The 22,382-nt window shown below is 47.5% G+C and overlaps 1 protein-coding gene across 1 annotated transcript in view; it reads right to left on the bottom strand.

Annotated features, from left to right (window-relative positions):
- Nucleotides 1-2,577: 2,577 nt before the first annotated feature.
- The window catches only part of HSP90B1 (heat shock protein 90 beta family member 1), a 172,603-nt gene continuing 152,798 nt past the window's right edge, over nucleotides 2,578-22,382 (bottom strand). The window contains exon 18 of the mRNA XM_029601500.1: nucleotides 2,578-2,803. Coding sequence (XP_029457360.1) covers nucleotides 2,774-2,803 — 30 coding nt within the window. The 3' untranslated portion in view covers nucleotides 2,578-2,773. The remainder of the gene's footprint in view (nucleotides 2,804-22,382) is intronic.

The following is a 22,382-nucleotide window of genomic DNA, read 5'->3' as shown; positions in this document are numbered from 1 at the left end:
TGGAATAGTCTCAGCCATTTCTTTAATAAAATTAATAAAGGACAGGTCCTCTGGAGGAGAACATCTTATCTCCCTCAGGTGGAGATTGCTCTGAAGGTAAGTCATCAGTATCCTGGGAAGAATCATCGGTCCAAGGATCATAAGGTTGATCACCAGCTCCCATAGGATCTCCAGAGGGGAATAATGGTACTATTCCCGATGGACCAGGCCTAGTCACCGACGGCATCAATGGATGAGTCAATGGCAAGATCCCAGACAGCAGTATGGATATCTGTGTTTCTTCATCTTCTGATGACAGAGGTATCTGCGTGGAAGGCTGTGGCATAGTGGTGTCCTCAGTTCCAGCGGCGGAAGAGCACCAATCAACTTATCCAGCCTGCCGAGCAGCGGTGCGAGCGCTGTGGGAATCTGGTCGGTGACTGGGGCTGGCATCGGTACTGATGGAGGTTTAAAGCCCTGCAGTGCCTTACCAATGGCCTCTTGGATCATCTGATCCAATTTCTCACGGAAGCCGGGGGCGTGGAACCCCAGTGTAGCTGGAGGGTCCACCGGTGAAAGTGGAATCTCAGCTCCTGGCACGGCACCAATGAAGGTGGGGAACGCCTCGGTGATGCAGTGGCAGAGGAGGATGGGGCCTTCTCTGGACAGGATTTATCGGTGGCTCTATTGATGCCAAGGGCTTGCCTGGATCAGCGGACAGCCTTCCAATGATGGTGTTGACACTTCATGATGTTCTCCTCTGTCTTTCTCCTGAGGCGATGAGGAAGAGGTCGACACCTTTGGAATAGTCTATGCCGGTCAGACTGCACCGGTGTCCCACTGCTGGCGAGAGGTCGATGGCCCCAGAGCAGACGAAGTCGAAGCGGTTGATGGAGTTGGGGTTTTTGACTGAAAAAGAAACTCCATTTTTTCTGAGCAGGCCTTACAGCCCTTCGGTGTAATTGTAAGGGCTCTGCCCAAAAGTTATTTGTTGATGTAAACCGATACGATGTGTGAACGGCTATCGGTATAGAAGAGATGTTAAATAAATAAATAAAATAAGTTAGCATGTCATGGTCGGACCCCAAACAATACACAAACCCTACGCGGGTCTGTGATGGACATTGTCAGAGTGCAATCGGGGCACCGAAGAAAACCTGACGCCATAGCTTCGACAAAAAATTAGCCACAGTACGATTGATGGCTAATAGACCCTAAAGGGAAAACTTGACAAGAATAGACTGCACGAGGGTAAAACCTTACCTTTTGACTGCAGAGTACTGTTATCGATAGAGGGACCCCTATGGGGTAGAATTTTTTTGAAAATTTTTAAAGAAGTTCTGTGAGGAAAATTCCTGTCAGGAATCTCTAGAGAGCTCCTTAACCTGTGTGGCTACCTCTGCGGGGGAAAAAAAAAAAGACTGAAGGGGGACCCCTGCTGGATGCAGGGTTAGTGCCATGCTGGGCATGCTCAGTGGTGCCAGTCAAAGTTCTAGAAACTTTGACAAAAGTGTTCAGTGATTGGGCTCCATCTGATGTCACCCATATGTGAGGACTACCATCCTGCTTGTCCTGTGAGAAAAGCTCTAACAACTTTGAGAATGAGGTCCATTTGGTGTTGCCAGATGTCACTCACATATGTCTAACTCAGCCCTGAAAATTAACAGAAAACAATAGATATCTCCTCTTACCCTGGTCATTAACTTTATGAACACTTGTGCTATTCAGAGTCTTTGCAAACAGGTGCAGGAATTTATTCACCAGCAATTATTTGGGAGTACACAAATCTGCCCCCGATACCAACCAGTATGATCCAAGCATTAATGGCTATCTATTCTAGTGCATGTGGAGCTCATGTATCTGGCCTTGTCTTCAGGTATAAAGATTCACAGTGGAGACTGTTTAGCTTCATAAGAGTTCTGTAGATTTGCAGCTGAACAATTCAACAATTTTTCAGGAGACTGGAATTTGTGACATGTATAATTCTTTTGTTATTGCTAATGTTTCTGTACACCTCCCTTCCCAAAATGGGAAAGTATAAAGAATTCCTTAAAATTAGAGAATCAGTGCCTTTGCCCTATATGTAGTTGAAAATAAGTGAAGAATTTTCCTGCATTTTTATAGGAGATAAAGATTTGGTACAAATACCTAGTACAAGTTCTGCTTTGTCTGAAGTCTTAAGTAACCTTGCAACAGACATTTAAAAAAAAGGTTGAAGGACAACCTGTTATTTTAATTAAAAACAAAACAAAAAAGGTACACAGCTGTGGAAACTGTTGAACCAGTTAGTATTGGTGTTATGGCATGTTTCTTCAATATTCAATACATATAACAAGAATTTTTCACACAAACATTTGATGGTAACTATCTTTATAAATCAATTCACATTCATACTGAAAACTGGAAGTTCAGAGCCTACTCTAATAAATGTCTCCCCCCCCCCCCAAAATCAAGTCTAAATTTACAAACAACCCCCCCCCTCCAAAACAAAACACTTCCCAAAAGCTATACCTCCTGGTAGTTAAGAATGGCAGAACTAGCAGTTTTGTTTTGTTTTTTTTAAATGGAAAATACCGTAGGACAGAGTTGACACTTCAGTTGGAACAGGACAGTGAACATTTATTTTTGTTCACATAAGATTTTACATCAAGAATATACTCATAAATAGTACAAATTTACATTCATGAGGAATGTTAAAAAAAAACAAACCTTAAAAAAAAATCCCATTTGCCCCAACATTTTACAGTGAACAGATTTAATCCATGCCCTCCCCCCAGAAGACGAGGTCAGAGTTTTATAGTTCATCTTTTACATCTGTGGGTTCCTGTAAAACAAAAAGAAAAATGAGTGAAAGTTTATGGCACCAGAAATCAATTTCTCCACTATCACTTTTGACCTTCAAAAATATTTCTGCAACCACTATTAAAAGGTTAAAATCTACTATTCTATGAAAGAGGCAGTGCTGTTCCACAGCATAACACTCATCCTGTGATGGGCTAAGAATGCTTGTCTGGGCATATCTTCAGAGAACAAGAGAAAAGAATGAACACTCTCCACTGCAGAACGCTAAAATTCTCAGCTGTAGTTTAACCTTTTAAATACCAGCTCCTGGGAACAGTGTTCAAGCAGTGCTCTTTGAAACTACTTCAACAAACATCAGGGTATGAAACATGGTGAGTGAAACTTCATTGTTAATGACCAGGATAAGCAGATCACTCTTCTCTTCCCACTTTGGACCTGGCTGCAAGAATCCATCCCAATGACTGGAAGAACATGTTCCTCCACATCAGCAGTTAGCACAGCAAGCTGGTTGTTCAAGACACAGTATGTGCTTCTGGTCCCTATTGCTGTAGCAATCAGATGTGCATATCTGCTGTGCGCCAGCCACCTGTTCATCCTCTCTTCCCTGGCTGTGGTAGTGAATTTGTGACTACGGCAATGGGACTCCAAATTTCATCCTCTGTCATACGCCATTTGAAAAGAGTTATTTTTTTTTGTATATTACATGCATTTGTGGAACATAGTTCTAAATATACCCTAAAACAAACCTTGGTGCTGCATATAAGGGCTTCAATTCTGATTAGTGAGGACATCTTAACACCAAGTCTCACGACCAAGAAATTACCCAGTGGGGAAGAATGGACAGCCTATATGCTTTTGTCAACTACCATATGCAATTATAACAAAAAATGGAGAAGTATATTGTGATGCCACAAATATTGTTGAAGTTAAAATACTGCATGTCTACTGTAGTTGGATGTAAGCCAGTCACATTTTCAGGACTTAACCCCCCCCCCCCCCTTGCAATCGAGACAACTGAAAAAACCCTCAATGCCATTGCCCCAAACATTATCTAACATGAGTTTTCATAAAATAAGGGCAATAACCTCTTCATAATTAACATTAGAAATTGGTCAGTTAAGGTTGTTTCTCTTACACTTAAGTGACAGGTGTTCTGCCTGTTCCCAATCTCCTTCCAATCAAAAGATAAGTGCTGCCCCCATAATTAAGTATGCTCTTTTTCCATCCTCTATTTGTGTTTCCCAACCCTCTCCTGCAGGCATATCTAACCACAGGTTTTCAGGATATCCATAATGAATATACATGAGAAAGGTTTCCATATACTAGCGAAACCCAGGATATAGAAGTCTCATGCATATTCAGTGGCAATACTGAAAATCTGACTAGTTAGGTGTGCTTCCAGGAGAGGGCTGGGAAACACTTCCCTGCCCAGCCCTCAATGTTCTCTCCCTCCATCCCCATTCCTTTCTTCCTTACATGCCTCATTACTCTCCCCACCAATTGTTTGCTTTCTGGATGTGCCAACTGATCCATGGCTCTGCATGGTCTAATCACTGAGCTGCATGGAAACTATGCTCCCATGACTCTTAGCAATTATTGTGAGAATAGCATGGGTTTGTGTGTCTTCCACAGCTCAAACATTCGGAGGGCTATGCATCAGAAGGAAATATTCAGTGGCACAATGCTTTCTGCCAATTCCACAGAACTGCTGCGTGAGCAGAATGGGTGGGAGGGCCAGAACATGACCCAATACTGGGTTGTGGCCCGAAGTTTGAAAACACCAACTTAAGTTAATACATATGGAGAAATCTAGTCTTACTTGATAATTTCCTTCCTTGAATCCAGCTACAGTCAAGACATATGGGTTATTTCCCTCTACTGGCAAATGGTGACAGGTCACGCCTTTTTCCTTGACATCACTGATAGTTACCATAGTGCAGTACCAATAAAAAGCCAGTATTGTCAAAGCCATGGAAGAAAAAAAACCTAACAGATTAAAATTCTTAAATACATAATTTGAGACACTTGATCCTTCCAAACTTATCTTTGAAGCAGTTTACATTGGTTTACAGAGATTAAGAGGCAACCAGAGGTTTACTTTTTGCTTCTTTTCCTCTTCATTTATCAAAGACTGCACAAGCCCATCTTCCTATGAGGATCCTGACTGCTGTAGCATGATTCAAAAAAAGGAAATTCTAAGTTCCTTCCTCATAATCTAGCTACAGCAGTCCAGACATGGGGGAAATACCCAAGCTGGGAAGGAGGAAGTTAAGAGCTTCCCTGAAAACACCAGTTCTAAAGGTTGAGTCCTCTTTTACATCAACATCCAGATTAAAGTGTTTAGTGAAAGAATGTAAAGATCAAGTGACCACCTTACAAATATCCAAGAACAAGAGTGGAAGCTTTGCCCAAGAAGTTTGAGCTTTCATTGAGTTTGCCCAAAGGACCTTTTGGAATATGCCAATTTTTCAATAAGCTGAATTGATTGCTTCTTTTTCTTCCTTTTAAACCATCAAGCGAAAGAAGCTTTGTCACTAAAAAGCTCTGCAGTTAAAATACTGTCCGATTTCTGAAAACGATTAAAGACTAATCCCTATCAAGAACCTGACATCCAATAACTGGAATGACTTTACCATGACATTCCCCTCTTGTAAACACCAGTCAAGATAGTATCTGATTTAAGTGGAATACAGAAGCCATTTTAGATAAAGGACTGAAAACAAGAGGGCCAGAAAAGGATTTCTACAAGACAACTTACAATTCAGAAATGCCTCTAGTTGAACAAATGGCCACCAGAAACAATCTTCAGCAATAAAACCTAAAGAAAAGCTCTGTTAAGAGGCTTGTATAGCAAGCTCACTTTGAATCAAATTAGAGTCCCACTGAGGAACCAAGGACCTAAAAGGAAGTGTCATAGTAAAGACATTATACCCCTTGGGGGAAATGAGAAAATCTGGGCAACACACAAAACCCCTGAATTGTACCTCTAATAGATGGCAGTCACTTAAAACTGCAGACACATTTGGGATCAAACTTGAATGCAACCCTCTCATGGAAGGTCAAAATGTTGGAAGTATCTGTTACAGCAATACAGCCCACTCAATCTAGCATCTGTTTGAAACATGCTGCAAACATAAGCAAGAGAAATAGCATTCTTACGGGCCTTCAATGTTACAGAGGAAATATTCCTTACTATGTAATTGCAACCTTTCAAGAACTATGCCATAAAATAAATGGAGCCAAAACCTCTCTGAAAATCTAACTCTGATCCCCTAGGAATCATATTGAAGAATAAACCTGTAGCGTCACAAGATCTGTATGCCAATGACAGTTTGGCCAATCCAAAGCCATTAGAATGGCTCAAAAAAACCTGTTTTGCTATCTTTATCAATGTCCCCTCTAGCCAGGGAGGAAACAGCTGTCCCTCTGAACACAGCTGGACCAGAAAGTCTATCCTTTGGAGCTGTATTTTCAGTAATAACTGAAGAATCAGAGTGTCTTGACATGCTTTCGAGTTGACATTAGAACCACATGTGGAGATTCCCATTGATCCACTTTCTAAATAGTCTCCCAGTTGAGCTCCCATTCTCTAGGAACAAACATCTCTGAAGAGAGAAAAGGACTGGATGCTTCCCAGTCCTACAATAAGAGCAGTGGAAATTGCAGAAGATTCTGCTCCACCTATTGAAAAATAGAAGGTTCATATCTTGGACACTCCTTGACTCCATGTGTCTGACTGCCACTACTGAGGCTGTCAAACAGAACCCAGATTGCTATTTTTTTTTCAAAGACAGGAGAAGCAAAATCAGTCTGAAGGCCCTGGTTTCCAGCCTGCTGGACAGACCATGAGCCCTCCTGTGACCAGGCCCCCTGAGCAACCCAGTTCTGGTAGAGTTGGCTCCTCACCCCAACAATCTTGCATCTGAGGCGGTTCTAGACATTCTCCTAAGAAAGCTCAATGGAATCACCACCCCCCACCCCCCCCCAAGAGAGGTTTTGCCTCAATGACCCTGAGAGAAAAAAACCCCAAACTGTAGTCCTGAGACTGAGGGGACCAGCAAGATATGGAAAAACTGCAGGGGACACAAGGGCACTGGCCCACTGAACCTAATCTAAGGAGGTTACCATGAAGCCCAGGAGCTGTAGATAGCAAAATGTTGCTTACCTGATGTAACAGGTGTTCACAGGACAGCAGGATGTTAGTCCTCACAAATGGGTAACAGAGGATGGAGCCCAACCACGGAAAACTTCTGTCAAAGTTTCTGGAACTTTGACAGAAGTTTCTGGAAGTTTGACTGGCCCCTACTGGGCATGCCCAGCATGGCACTAACCCTGCAGCCAGCAGGGGTCCCCCTTCAGTCTTGTTTCAAAGCTACAGGCAGTGCCAAAAAATAAAATAAGAAAAACGAACCCAACACCGCGGGGCGGCGGGTGGGTTTCGTGAGGACCAACATCCTGCTGTCCTGTGAGAACACCTGTTACATCAGGTAAGCAACATATGCTTTCTCACAGGACAAGCAGGATGGTTGTCCTCACAAATGGGTGAGTACCGAGCTGAGGATGTCCGAACATGCACCAAAAGTACCCAACAGCGTGCAGGCGGCACAACAACCGGGGTGAAGTTTGGTAGAGGACATCCGCACCCCACCGGGTGGAAGGGTGTTGGTACGTCATGTTGGAAAAAGGTTACGCAAGACAGATTGGCTGACGATGGAATCCTGTCTTCCAGCTTTGTCCAAACAGTAGTGGGCTGCAAATGTATGGAGAGAACTCCAGGTAGCAGCCCTGCAGATGTCAGGAAGCGGCACCGATCGAAGGTGTGCTACTGAAGTCGCCATGGCCCTCACAGAGTGTGCCTTAACACGGTCTTGAAAGGGATTGCCAGCTTGCTGATAGCAGAAAGACATGCAGTCCGCCAACCAGGAGGAAAGAGCCTGCTTACCCACAGGTTGCCCTAACTTGCTAGGATGGAAAGAGACGAATAATTGAGTGCTCTTCCTGTGGGCAACTGTACGGTCTAGATAGAAAGCTAGAGCACGTTTACAGTCGAGGGTATGCAGAGTCTGTTCCCCGGAGTTGGGAGTGGGGCCTGGGAAAGAAAATAGGTAGTATGATGGATTGATTAATATGAAACTCCGAAACTACCTTAGGCAAGAATTTAGGGTGAGTGCGGAGTACTGCCCGGTCCTGCAGGAGTTTAGTGTAAGGCGGATAGTTAACTAGGGCCTGTAATTCACTAACCCTGCGAGCTGAAGTGATAGCCAGAAGAAATATCACTTTCCATGTGAGATATTTAAGGTCACAGGAGTGAAGAGGTTCGAAGGGTGGTTTCATAAGGCGACCAAGAACCAGATTAAGGTCCCAAGATGGGGCCAGAGGACGTAAAGGTGGCTTCAAATGGAGCAAGCCTTTAAGAAAGCGTGTTACAAGGGGTTGTACTGAAATAGGGACACCCCCGATACCTTTATGGAAGGCGGCTACCGCACTGACATGCATTCTAATGGAAGAGGTCTTTAGACCTGATTCTGACAAATGCCAAGGATAGTCCAAAAATTTAGGAATTGGACAGGAAAGGGGATCAAGGGACTGCGAAGTGCACCATGATGTGTACCTTTTCCATTTGTAGGAGTAAGATTTTGTGGAAGGCTTTCGTGAAGCGATGAGGACACGAGAAACTGAATCCGATAGGTTAAGTGGTTGAAGGACTAACCTTTCAACATCCATGCCGTCAGGGACAAGGCTTGGAGATTGGGATGGAGGAGGCATCCGTCGTTTTGAGTGATCAGATGCGGGTCCGTTCCCAGGGGAATGTGTCTGCGGATGGAGAGATCCTGGAATATGGGAAACCACACTTGGCGTGGCCAGTGCGGTGCTATCAGGATCATGGTTCCCTTGTCCTGACGTAGCTTCACAAGAGTCTTCGACAGAAGAGGAAGTGGAGGGAATGTCCGGTTGTCCACGGGAGGGAGAATGCATCCCTGGGCCGAGAGTGCAGTAATTGGCCACTTTGTGGCTCTGAGGGGACGCAAAGAGGTCTATGTGGGGATAACCCCATTTCTGGAAAAGAGAGGTCACTACCAAGGGATTGAGTGACCACTCGTGTGGTTGGAAGACAGCTCAGCCGGTCTGCCAAAACATTTTCTACTCCCGGCAAGTAGGTGGCCCTGAGGTACATGGAACGGGAGAGGGCTTCTGCCCAAATCTGCGCAGTTTCCTGACAGAGAAGGAAGGAGCCTGTGCCTCCCTGTTTATGTGCCACATGGCCACCTGCTTGTCCATCTGAATCAAGATTATGTGATTTGATAGGCAATCTTGAAAAGCCCGGAGAGCGTATCGGATTGCTCGAAGCTCCAGGAAATTTATCTGGTGTTTGGCTTCCTCTAGAGACCAGAATCCTTGAGTTTGTAGACCGTTTACATGGGCTCCCCAGCCGAGGTTGGAAGCGTCGGTGGTAAGAATTATTTGAGGATCTGGTGGGTGAAAGGGCAAGCCCTGTAGGAGGTTGGACTGATTTTTCCACCAGGCAAGAGACAGACGGAGTGCATCGGTGATGCGAACAATGGTCGACAGAGGTTGAGTGGCTTGGAGCCATTGTGATTTCAGAGTCCATTGCATGACTCATGGCCAGACGGGCCATTGGAGTCACAAACTGAGGAGGCCATGTGTCCCAGCAGAATGAGAAATTGGCGAGCTGTTGCTGTGGGTTGAGACTGCAACTGGCAAGCTAGGGACACAAGGGTTTGAACACGATGAGGAAGGAAGGCTTTTGCCTGTAAAGTGTCCAAGTCTGCTCCAATGAAGGATAAGGTTTGAGATGGGAGTAAGTAGGATTTCTCGTAGTTGACAAGAAATCCTAGAGAAATTAGAGTTCGGATTGTCAGGGTCAGAGAAGACAGAGCGGTTTGCTGGGTTGTGGCCCTGATCAACCAGTCGTCCAAGCAGGGGTAGACATGGACGCCTGCCTTCCTGAGGAACGCTGCAACCACTACGAGACATTTGGTGAAAACTCATGGTGCGGATGCTAGGCCAAATGGGAGCACTCTGTATTGATAGTGGTTTTGGCCTACTAGAAATCGGAGGTATTTGCGATGAGACAGTTATCGCAATGTGGGTATAAGCATCTTTGAGGTCTAGAGAGCAGAGCCAGTACTCTCTTTGCAGCAGAGGGAGAAGCGAGCCCAGGGTTACCATCTTGAACTTTTCTCTGTGAAGGTACTTGAGGGCCCATAGGTCCAGGATTGGTCGAAGTCCTCCTGACTTTTTTGGGATCAGAAAGTACCTGGAATAGAATCCTAGTCCGTGTTGTGAGAGAGGAACGGGTTCTATAGTGTTGGACTGGAGGAGAAGGGAAACTTCCTGCTCTAGAAGAACAGAGTGGTCGGTAAGTCTCCACGCTTGCAGAGGTGGAGAGTCCGAAGGAAGAGTTAGGAAGTTTAGATGGTAACCCTGTGCAATTATCGCTAGCACCCATTGATCTGTGGTGATGCCATGTTTCTGTAAAGTGGCTTAGTCAACCTCCTACTGGTATGTTTGGTAGAGGGACTAGGCATCTGCTCTCTAAGTGAAAGTCAAAATCCCGACGCAGGGCTTGGTAGCGGAGCTGTTGTGGGCTTTTGCTTTTGAGGTTGGCGAGGCTGAGGCTTTTGATACGGCCTCGTTGACCTAGACTTGGTGTGTGGGGGATAATACTTCCGTGGACGGAAGAATGACTTTTTGGGTTCCCTCTTAAAAGGTTGTTTAGAAGGAAAGTCAGAAGGAATCGATGAAAGCTGCTTAAGGGTCTCGTGATGATCCTTTAATTCAGCAACTATTTGGTGAATTTGCTCACCAAACAAATTATCCCCTAAACAGGGCAGGTCGGAGAGCCTGTCCTGAACCTCTGGGCGAAGGTCAGAAGACTTAAGCCAAGCCCAGCGTCTTGCTGAGATGGCTGTAGCAGATAGTCTAGTGGAAGCATCGAAGATGTCGTAAGATGTTCTTATCTCATGCTTTCCAGCTTCAAATCCTTTAAGTACGAGGGTTTGAAGGTGTTGGAATTGTTCTGGTAAGGTATCTGAAAATTCTTGTATCTGCTTAAAAATGACCCTGTTGTATTGGGTCATATACAGCTGATAAGAAGCTATCCTGGAAATGAGCATGGCTCCTTGGTATACCTTTCTGCCTATACTATCTAGGAACTTGCTCTCCTTGGTAGGAGGTATGGATGAGTATGGCTTCATTCTTTTAGCTTTCTTTTGAGTGGACTCTACCACAGAGTGGTGGTCTAGCTGTGGTTTTTGAAAGCCAGGTGCTGACTTGTACAAGGTAGGTAGAGTCAGCTTTTTTGTTTACTGGAGCAACAGATCCAGGAGTTTCCCAATTCTTTTTTAGAAGGTCTAGAAAAACCTGATGAATTGGAATGGAAGTGATGACTTTTGGGGCATCCAAAAATTGGAGTAATTCCATCATTTGGTGCCTGTCATCTTGCTCCGATTGAAGCTGAAAAGGGACCAATTCCGACATTTCCTTCACAAAATTTGTGAAAGAGGTCCTCAGGGGGAGAACGCTTTCTGCAGGAGAGGGTGGTGAAGGTAAATCATCGGTATCTGTGGAAGTATCATCCCCCCCCAGGTGTCATAAGGGTCACGTTTACCTGTAGGACCACGAGGGGGTTGGATACCTGAAGGTCCCAGCTGAGGCTCCGAGAATCCCGAAGGAATCGGAGGCATCGAAAATACCTTCGGAGGCATCGGTGCGGGCATCGAAGGCATCGATGGAGCCGATGTGCGTATCGCCCCAGAGGAATGTATCGGTGGCGATGGACGACACGGCATCGATGGGACTACTCCCGAAGGAGGAATTTGATACGGTGTTTCTGCTCCCGATGAAATTGGCATCGGGAGCGCACCGGTGCTGTCAGTGACCCAGGTATCACCGGAAGGGCGGTCATGAGCGCTTCCATCCGGGCGAGCAGCGGTGCTGGAATCGGGTCGGTGACTGGTTCCACTCTCGGTGGCGGAGTCGGTGCCGAAGGAGTCTGGAACCATTGCATCCCTTTGTCGATAGCCTCCTGCACCAGCCGGTCCAGTTCTTCCCGGAGACCTGGGGTAACAATACCCGGCTCCGCGGAAAAGGGAGGCTGAGCCGGAGGGACCACCGTCACAGGTGGAATCGTGGCTCCCAAACCCCGATGGGGAGAGGGTTGCCTCAATGTCTCAGAAACAGAGGTGGATGGTGCCACTTCTGATCGAGACTTCTTCGGTGGCGGTTCGGACGGTACCGAGGTCGATGACTTAGATTCCTCGATGGTCCGAGACTTGCAATGTCGATGCTTTTCCCTCCGATCCCCACGATCCTCGGGGAAGGGACGGGAGTCTATGGTCGTGGAGACGTCGATGGCAGACGGTCACCGGGAGGTTGCCGACAATGGAAGGACTTCGACTGTGCCGGTTCCGAGGACGTCGATGCGATGGACGGCGGAGTGTGAGCATGGAAAAGGAGTCCCATCTTCTCCATTCTGGCTTTGCACATTTGGTGCAAGTCAGGACATCATGCTCACTCCGTAAACATAATACACAGACTCTGAGGGTCTGTGATAGACATGGTGCACGTACAATCTGGGCACAGTCGGAACCCTGACGCCATGGCCATTGACCAAAAATTTAGCCGTGGGATGGTAGATGGCCAGCAGGCCGCGAAGACCAAACTAGACGGTAATCGGCGAAAAACGGCAAAAAACTTACCGAAACACCGCGGGCTAAATTTAGATAGAGGAGGGACCCCTGTGGGGTGGATTTTACTTCAAAGAAGTTCAAGAAGAGAGTTTCCTGTCAGGAATGTGGTAAGAGCTCCTTAACCGCGTGGCTACTGCTGCGCGGAAAAAAGAAGACTGAAGGGGGACCCCTGCTGGCTGCAGGGTTAGTGCCGTGCTGGGCATGCCCAGTAGGGGCCAGTCAAAGTTCCAGAAACTTTGACAGAAGTTTTCCGTGGTTGGGCTCCATCCTCGATGTCACCCATTTGTGAGGACTAACATCCTGCTGTCCTGTGAGAACACCTGTTACATCAGGTAAGCAACATTTGCTATATCCTTGGTGGCTTGGTGGTCTCCCTTCAGTCTTGTTTCAAAGCTACAGGCAGTGCCGAAAAATAAAATAAAAACGAACCCAACACCGCGGGGTGGCGGGCGGGTTTCGTGAGGACTAACATCCTGCTGTCCTGTGAGAACACCTGTTACATCAGGTAAGCAACATTTGCTTTCTCACAGGACAAGCAGGATGGTTGTCCTCACAAATGGGTGAGTACCGAGCTGAGGATGTCCTAACATGCACCAAATGTACCCAATGGGGTGCAACAGGCACAACAACTGGGGTGGAATTTGGGAGAGGGCATCCGCACCCTACCAGGAAGGTGGAAGGGTGTTGGTACATCATGTTGGAAAAAGGTTACGCAAGACAGATTGGCCGAAGATGGAATCCTGTCTTCCAGCTTTGTCCAAACAATAGTGGGCTGCAAATGTATGGAGGGAACTCCAGGTTGCAGCCTTGCAGATGTCAGGAAGCGGCACCGATCGAAAGTGTGCTACTGAAGTCGCCATGGCCCTCACAGAGTGTGCTTTGACATGGTCTTGGAAAGGAATGCCAGCTTGCTGATAGCAGAAGGAGATGCAATCCGCCAACCAGGAGGAAAGAGCCTGCTTACCCACAGGTTGCCCTAACTTGTTAGGATGGAAAGAGACAAATAATTGAGTGCTCTTCCTGTGGGCAACTGTACGGTCTAGATAAAAAGCTAGAGCCCGTTTACAGTCGAGGGTATGCAGAGTCTGTTCCCCGGAGTTGGGAGTGGGGCCTGGGAAAAAAGATAGGTAGTATAATGGATTGATTAATATGAAACTCCGAAACTACCTTAGGTAAAAATTTAGGGTGAGTGCGGAGTACTGCCCGGTCCTGCAGGAGTTTAGTGTAAGGCGGATAGGTAACTAGGGCCTGTAATTCACTAACCCTGCGAGCTGAAGTGATAGCCAAAAGGAATAATACTTTCCATGTGAGATATTTTAAGTCACAGGAGTAAAGAGGTTCGAAAGGTGGTTTCATAAGGCGACTAAGAACCAGGTTAAGGTCCCAAGATGGGGCCGGAGGTCATAAAGGTGGCTTCAAATGGAGCAATCCTTTAAGAAAACGTGTAACAAGGGGTTGTACTGAAATAGAGACACCCCCGATACCTTTATGGAAGGCAGCTACCGCACTGACATGCATTCTAATGGAAGAGGTCTTTAGACCTGATTCTGATAGATGCCAGAGATAGTCCAAGAATTTAGAGATTGGACAGGAAAGGGGATCAAGGGACTGAGAAGTACACCATGATGTATACCTTTTCCATTTGTAGGAATAAGATTTCCTTGTGGAAGGCTTTCGTGAAGCGATCTGGACACGAGAAACTGAATCCGAAAGGTTAAATGGTTGAAGGACTAACCTTTCAACATCCATGCCGTCAGGGACAAGGCTTGGAGGTTGGGATGGAGGAGGCATCCGTCGTTTTGAGTGATCAGATGCGGGTCCTTTCCCAGAGGAATGTGCCTGCGGATGGAGAGATCCTGGAGTATGGGAAACCACACTTGGCGTGGCCAGTGCGGTGCTATCAGGATCATAGTTTCCCTGTCCTGACGCAGCTTCACGAGAGTCTTCGATAGAAGAGGAAGTGGAGGGAATGCATAGAGCAGCCCGGTTATCCACGTGAGGGAGAATGCATCCCTCGGCCGAGAGTGCTGGCTCCGAATGAGAGAGCAGTAATTGTCCACTTTGTGGTTCTGAGGGGACGCAAAGAGGTCTATGTGGGGATAACCCCATTTGTGAAACAGAGAAGTCGCTACCAAGGGGTCGAGTGACCATTCGTGTGGTTGGAAGACACGGCTCAGCTGGTCTGCCAATACATTGTCTACTCCCGGCAGGTGGGTGGCCCTGAGGTACATAAAGTGGGAGAGGGCTTCTGCCCAGATCTGCGCAGCTTCCTGACACAGAAGGAAGGAGCCTGTGCCTCCCTGCTTGTTTATGTACCACATGGCCACCTGGTTGTCCGTCTGAATTAAGATTGTGTGGTTTGATAGGCAATCTTGAAAGGTCCTGAGAGCATATCGGATTGCTCTCAGTTCCAGGAAATTTATCTGGTGTTTGGCTTCCTCTGGTGACCAGAACCCTTGAGTTTGTAAATTGTTTACATGGGCTCCCCAACCGATGTTTGAAGCGTCGGTGGTGAGGATTACCTGGGGATCTGGTGGAAGAAAAGGCAAGCCCTGTAGGAGGTTGGATTGATTTGTCCACCAGGCAAGAGACAGACGGAGTGCATCGGTGATGCAAACAATGGAGGACAGAGGCTGAACAGCTTGTGTCCATTGCAGTCGCAGAGTCCATTGCATGACTCTCATGGCCAGGCGGGCCATGGGAGTCACAAACTGAGGAGGCCATATGTCCCAGTAAAATGAGGAATTGGCGAGCTGTAGCTGTGGGTTGAGACTGCAGGTGGCGAGCTAGGGACATAAGGATTTGAACTCGTGGATGAGGAAGGAAGGCTTTTGCTTGTAAGGTGTCAAAGTCCGCCCCAATGAAGGATAAGGTCTGTGATGGGACTAAGTAGGATTTGTTGTAATTGACAAGAAACCCTAGAGAAAGCAGAGTTTGAATTGTTAGGGTCAGGGAGGACCGAGCTATCTGCTGGGTTGGGGCCCTGATTAACCAATCGTCCAGGTAGGGGTAGACGTGGACACCTGCCTTCCTCAGAAAAGCTGCCACTACTACGAGGCATTTGGTAAAAACTCGTGGTGCGGATGCTAGGCCGAAAGGTAGCACTCTATATTGGTAGTGATTTCGGCCTACTAGAAAACGCAGATATTTGCGATGAGATTGCGTGATCGCAATGTGGGTATATGCATCTTTGAGGTCTAGAGAGCATAGCCAATCCCCTCTTTGCAGCAGAGGGAGAAGTGAGCCCAGGGTTACCATCTTGAACTTCTCCTTGTGAAGGTACTTATTGAGGGCCCGTAGGTCCAAGATGGGACGAAGTCCCCCTGACTTTTTTGGGATCAGGAAGTACCTGGAGTAGAAAACTAGTCCTTGTTGTGAGGGAGGAACGGGTTCTATAGCGTTTGACTGTAGGAGAAGAGAAACTTCCTGCTCTAAAAGAACAGAGTGATCGGTGAGTCTCCACGCCTGCAGGGGTGGGGAGTTGGAAGGTAGGGTCAGGAAGTTGAGATGGTAACCCTGTGCAATTAATCGCTATCACCCACTGATCTGTGGTGATATGACACCACCTTTCTAGAAAGTGGCTCAGCCGACCTCCTACTGGTATGGCTGGAAGAGGGGTTTGGCAAGTGCTCTCTAAATGAGAGTAAAAAACCCGCCGCAGGGCCAGGTTGTGGAGCTGGTGCGGGCTTTTGTTTACGAGACTGGCGAGGTTGAGTTTTATGGTAAGACCTTGCAGGCCTAGCCTTGGTTAGTGGGGGATAATACTTCCGTGGCCGGAAGAAAGACTTTTTGGAGTCTTTTCTAAACGGCTGTTTAGAAGGCAAGTCAGGAGGAATGGATGAGAGCTGTTTAAGTGTCTCATGATGATCCTTTAGTTCAGCAACAATTTGCTGAATCTGCTCACCAAACAAGTTATCCCCTAGACAAGGCAAGTCAGAGAGTCTGTCTTGAACCTCCGGACGAAGGTCAGATGACTTGAGCCAAGCCCAGCGTCTAGCAGAGATAGCCGTAGCAGAAAGTCTAGTGGAAGCATCAAAGATGTCATAAGCTGTTCTTATTTCATGCTTCCCAGCTTCAAATCCTTTATTTAGTAGGGATTGAAGCTGTGGCTGGAACTGTTCTGGTAAGGCATCGGAGAACTCCTGCATTTGTTTAAGGATGACTATTATATTGAGTCATATACAGCTGATAAGAAGCTATCCTAGAAATCAGCATGGCTCCTTGGTATACCTTCCTACCTATACTATCTAGGAATTTGTTGTCCTTAGTAGGAGGTATGGAAGAATGTGGCTTTACTCGTTTAGCTTTCTTTTGAGCTGATTCTACCACAACAGAATGGTCTAATTGTGGCTTCTGAAAGCCAGGTGCTGACTTGTACAAGGTAGGTAGAGTCAGCTTTTTTGTTTACCGGAGCAACAGATCCAGGAGATTCCCATTTCTTTTTGAGAAGGTCTAGAAAAACCTGATGAATTGGAATAGAGGTGATGACTTTAGGGGCATCAAGGAATTGGAGCAATTCCATCATCTGGTGCCTGTCATCTTGTTCAGATTGAAGCTGGAAAGGGACCAACTCTGACATGTCCTTCACAAAATTTATGAAAGAGAGGTCCTCAGGGGGAGAACGCTTTCTACTCTCCGGAGGAGAGGGTGGTGAAGGCAAATCATCGGAGTCAGTCGAGGTATCACCCCAAGTGTCATAAGGATCAGGTTGCTGACCCTTAGGAGCATGAGCGGGCTGAATACCTGAAGGCCCCGGTTGAGGCTCCGAGAAACTCGAAGGAATCACCAGGGGCATCGAGAATATCCTCGATGGAATCGATGCCGGTATCGGCGCCGGCATCCTCGGTGGAGCTGATGTGCGTATCGCCCCCGAGGAATGTATTGGTGGTGAGGGACGACAAGGCACCGATGGAACTACCCCCGAAGGGAGAATTAGATACGGTGTTTCTCCACCTGATGAGAATGCTGTCTGTGATCCGGGTATTGCCGGAAGGGCATTCATGAGCACTTCCATCCAGGCAAGCAGCGGCGCCAGTGCTGCTGGAATCGGATTGGTGACCGCTTCCACTCTCGGTGCCGGAGGAGTCTGGAACCGTAGTATCGCCTTGTCGATGGCCTCCTGGACCAGCCGGTCCAGTTCTGCCCGGAGACCTGGGGTAACGAGACCCGGCTCGACGGGAGAGGGAGGCTGAGGCTGAGCCGGAGGGACCACCGTCACCGGTGGAATCTCGGCTCCCAAACCCCGGAAGGGTGAGGGTTGCCTCGGTGTCTGCGAGACAGGAGTGGACGGTGCCACTTCTGGTCGAGACTTCTTTGGCGGAGGCTCGGACGGTACGGAGGTCGATGACATCGATTCCTCGACGGGCCGAGACTTATGACGTCGATGGCGATGTTTCTCCTTCTGATCCCCTCGATCAGGGGAAGGGACAGGAGTCGATGGCCGTGAAGTCGATGGCGGACGGTCACCGGAGGGCTGTCGATGAGACTTCAACTGTGCCGGTTCCGATGACGTCGATGCAATCGATGGCGTTGGGGTCCGAGCATGGAAGAGGAGTCCCATCTTTTCCATTCTGGCTTTGCGACCTTTTGGTGTCATTAGGGCACATTTGGTGCAAGTCAGGACATCATGCTCGCTTCCTAAGCACAAAACACAGACTCTATGCGGGTCTGTGATTGACATAGTTCGGGTACAGTCCCGGACATCGACGGAACCCCGATGCCATGGCCATAGGCCAAAAATTTAGCCGCGGGACTGTCGACTGCCAACAGGCCTCAAGGGCCAAACTCGACGGAAGTCGGTCAAACGACGGCAAAAAACTTACCGAAGTTCCGCGGATGAAAAAATTTGAAGAAGGGAGACCCCTGAGGGGCAAATTTTCTTCAGAAATTTCTAAGTGAAGAATTCCTGTCAGGAACGTGGTTTAGAGCTCTTTGACCGCGTGGCTACTGCTGCGCGGAAAAAAGAAGACTGAAGGGAGACCCCTGCTGGCTGCAGGGTTGGTGTCGTGCTGGGCATGCCCAGTAGGGGCCAGTCAAAGTTCCTGAAACTTTGACAGAAGTTTTCCGTGGTTGGGCTCCATCCTCGATGTCACCCATCCTGCTTGTCCTGTGAGAAAGTTTGGTTCAGATGAAGAAGCTGCACTGAATCCTGGTATCACTATTTTTTAATTTCTAGATGTAGGAGAGTAGGTAACCAGGACTTAATTCACTTACTCCCTGGGCTGAAGTTATTGTAGTTAAATAGTGTCTCATGCATCAAATTTAATTTGTTGTAGCAATAGGCTCATATAGTGCCCTCAACTGTGTTAATACTACATTCAAGCCTCATTAAGGTGGCAATGATTTTATTGGAGGTTTTAAATTATAGAAGTCCTTCAATAAATTTTTCTAACAATTCTTGATATTGGCTGTCTTGCTAGATGTTGGTAATAAGCAGAGATTGTATTTAAGTCTAATTCAGTAAGGGCCCGCTTAATTCCTGAGTCCAGATGCATCAAGTAATGTTGGAACTGAACAGGTGAAGGGCATCTGTCTTTTGTATAACACCATTCTGAGAATCTCTTCCATTTAGAGTTATATAATTTACTAGTAGCTGGTTTCCTTGCTTCTAGCAGAACTCTTCACTTTGAGGAAGATAATTTCTGAAATCATTTGGCCTTAAACATCCAAGCTAATGCTAGTCACTGAAGACTGAGGTTAAGGATTGATCCAGAGTTAACAGAGTTGGAAATATTGGTAATTTGATTGGCGGAGCTATTTACAGTGTGTAGCCATGGAAACCAACTTTCACATGGTTAATATGGTGCTATTAGAAGCATTGTTTCCTTTCTGTTCTTTGTTTCAGGAAATAGCCACTGCTATTAATTACATCAGTAGCATGGGATCTTCTTGGTGTTTGGGTAATTGCCAGGTTATTGTGGCCTGGTTTGGACTCTGTTGGAAACAGGATGCTGGGCTTGATGGGCCCTTGATCTGACCCAGCATGGCATTTTATGTTCTTATGTCCAATTGCACAGCCAGAGAAGACTACATTCAGCCACCTCTGAGACCATATTTCTGGCTGACATAGGCCACCCTAGCCTCCAACTGGGCTGCCTGGACCAGGGATAGGACCTCCGACGAGTCCTGCTCTTGCGGCTTCTGGATCCAGCACAGGCAAGCATGTTGCATCAGGCTCAAGCACACCATGGCGCGCAAACTCGCGAGCAAACACTTCAAACATGCGCTTCAGCTGCATCTCCAGTTTGCAGTCCTGAACGTCCTTCAGAGTGGCAGACCTCACCACCAGAATCTTAGTCTTCTTTGTGACTTCGTCCATCTTTGGAATCTTCAGACAGTCCAAGTGTTCCTCCAACAAGGGATAAAGTTTTGCCATTGCCCTGCCGACCTTCAAACCCACTTCCAGGGAATCCCATTCCGGGCTGATCAGCTTCTAAATCTTTAGGCACAGGACATGCGCTAGGCGGGCCCTGCAGGCCATCCAGGCCCAGATTGACACCTTCACTATCTGACTCCTCTTGAGTCAGCTTCACCCCCTATTCTCCCAGGACCTGTGGGATGAGGGGTCGAAGTTCCTCCTTCTTAAATAGTTGGACCACCTGAGAGTCATCTCCCTTGGTGTTGGGTTTCCTGAGGTCCACATTGTCCCTGTCCAGGTCCTGATATGGGGGGTCTGTCTCCATCCAGGTTCCTATCCAGATCCACACAGCGACTCAGCGTCATCCGAGTCCACACTCGAGATACAGGGCCCCAGGAACAGGCACCCACGTCCAGAAAGTTTTGGAGTTAGTCTAGACCGTTGGGTGGGTCCTGGTCTCCTCCCCAAGGAAACCCACTCGCCCAAATGCTGCCAAGCCAAAAAGACCTTGTGCATCAAGAGAATAAACTTGGGGGAAAAGCCCTTCGGACCCGAATCAAGGATCCCTGACTCCAGCTCCCCCTCCTGAATCTGTTTAGACTCCTGCTCCCCAGGAGAAAGCAGAGAAGGCGGCCCATCAGAGTCTCGTCTAGACAGAAAATTGCGTTTGTCATCTGCCTTGTGGACGGGTACCCCTTTGAGTTGCCATGGTCCCGTGGTCCGGGCAGCCTTCGTGGATTTTGCCAGCTTGAGGGTGGACCCCTCCTCTCCCGAATCACACCTGGTGCAGAAGGAGTGTGCATTTAATTGGACTGACCATAGCCTACAGGCCCTGCAGGCCTCCTTTAATGGCTTTTCTGCCATGAAGCCTGTGAGAAAAACAGTCCTAGCACCGTGCTACCAAGTGACGCCGCCCACATGACCTCTGCCGGCGGCCTGTGCAATCACGCTGAAAGGCCAGAGTAAGGGAAAAAACAAACTAGGCACGCGAACATCACAGCCCACAGAACAAGGATTCTCCCCCCCGGGAAAACAAAATTAATGCTGCTGCTCACACTCTCCCGGCTCCGGCGAAACGCTAGGGAGCCCAGCTGGTCGGCCACTGCAGCACTGCTCACTGAGCAGAGGTTCCTGCCCCTTCCCTCACACTTTTTCTGAAATTTTTTTTCAATCAAAATTTAAAGCAGCTAAAGGAAAATTCGTTTCTTACCTGATAATTTTCGTTCCTGTAGTACCCACGGATCAGTCCAGACAACTGGGTTTTGCCTCCGCACCAGCAGGTGGAGACAGAGCAAGACTGACAGGCTCTGTCATATACCAGGGTGCCACCCACAGCCTCTCAGTCTTACGTAATATCAAAGCAGAATGGAACAACCAACCAAACTACCTAGCTAACTATACCTCGCCTACAAAAACAGAGTCCAAAAACCCCCAACAGGAACAGAATTCCCAGAACCAAAGGAGTGAACAATGATAAAATATAACACAAATATCCAGGAAAAGAATATGAGCGGATTCTGTTACTTCAGAATTACAAACATACAGATATGGGCGGGTCCCTGGACTGATCCGTGGTACTACAGGAACGAAAATTATCAGGTAAGAAACTAATTTTCCTTTCCCTGTATGTACCTGGATCAGTCCAGACACTGGGATATACCAGAGCCAAGTTATCTAGGGTGGGAACTAGAGAGTCCCGCTCAGAGCACTCCCTCGCTGAATCCACCCTCAGTCAAGGCTTGGACATCCAAACGGTAATGCCTCGCAAAAAGTATGCAACGACTTCCAAGTAGCTGCCCTGCAAATTTCCTGAGAAGACACTTGAAAAGATTCTGCCCAAGAAGCGGCATGAGACCGCGTAGAATGAGCCCGAAGGCCCACCAGCACAGCCTTCCCACGTAGCAAATATGCCGACCCAATGGCCTCCTTGAGCCAGCGAGCTATCGTAGTTTTCGAGGCTGCACTTCCTCTCTTCGGACCACTCCACAACACAAAAAGATGGTCAGACACACGGAAGGGATTAGTTACTACGAGATATTGCAGCAGCACCCTGCGAACATCTAGTTTCTGTATATCCCGTGCCATTGGATCAGACCGCTCCCCTTCGGGGAAAGAAGGGAGCTCAACCGACTGATTCAAATGGAAAGAGGACACCACCTTTGGCAGGAAGAAGGGAACCGTCCTCAACAACACTCCCGAATCCGAGATTCTCAAGAACGGCTCCCTACATGACAAAGCCTGCAACTCGGATACCCTCCTACTGATGAGATCGCAATTAGAAATACCACTTTCAGCTTAAGATCCTTCAGCGTCGCCCGCTTGATAGGTTCAAAAGGAGATGAACATAGGGCTGAAAGCACCCAATTTAGGTTCCAGGAAGGGCACAGATGACGCAGTGGAGGACGCAAATGCTTAGCTCCCCGAAGAAAACATGCCACATCTGGGTGTAAAGCTAAGGATACCCCTTGGACCTAACCCCGAAGACAACCCAGAGCCGCCACCTGGACCCAGAGGGAACTGCAAGATAGACC

This window comes from Rhinatrema bivittatum, chromosome 4, assembly GCF_901001135.1.
Source record: "Rhinatrema bivittatum chromosome 4, aRhiBiv1.1, whole genome shotgun sequence".
Classification (NCBI taxonomy): domain Eukaryota; kingdom Metazoa; phylum Chordata; class Amphibia; order Gymnophiona; family Rhinatrematidae; genus Rhinatrema; species Rhinatrema bivittatum.
The sequence above is the reverse complement of the archived record's forward strand: the minus strand, read 5'-3'. Positions and strand labels throughout refer to the sequence as shown.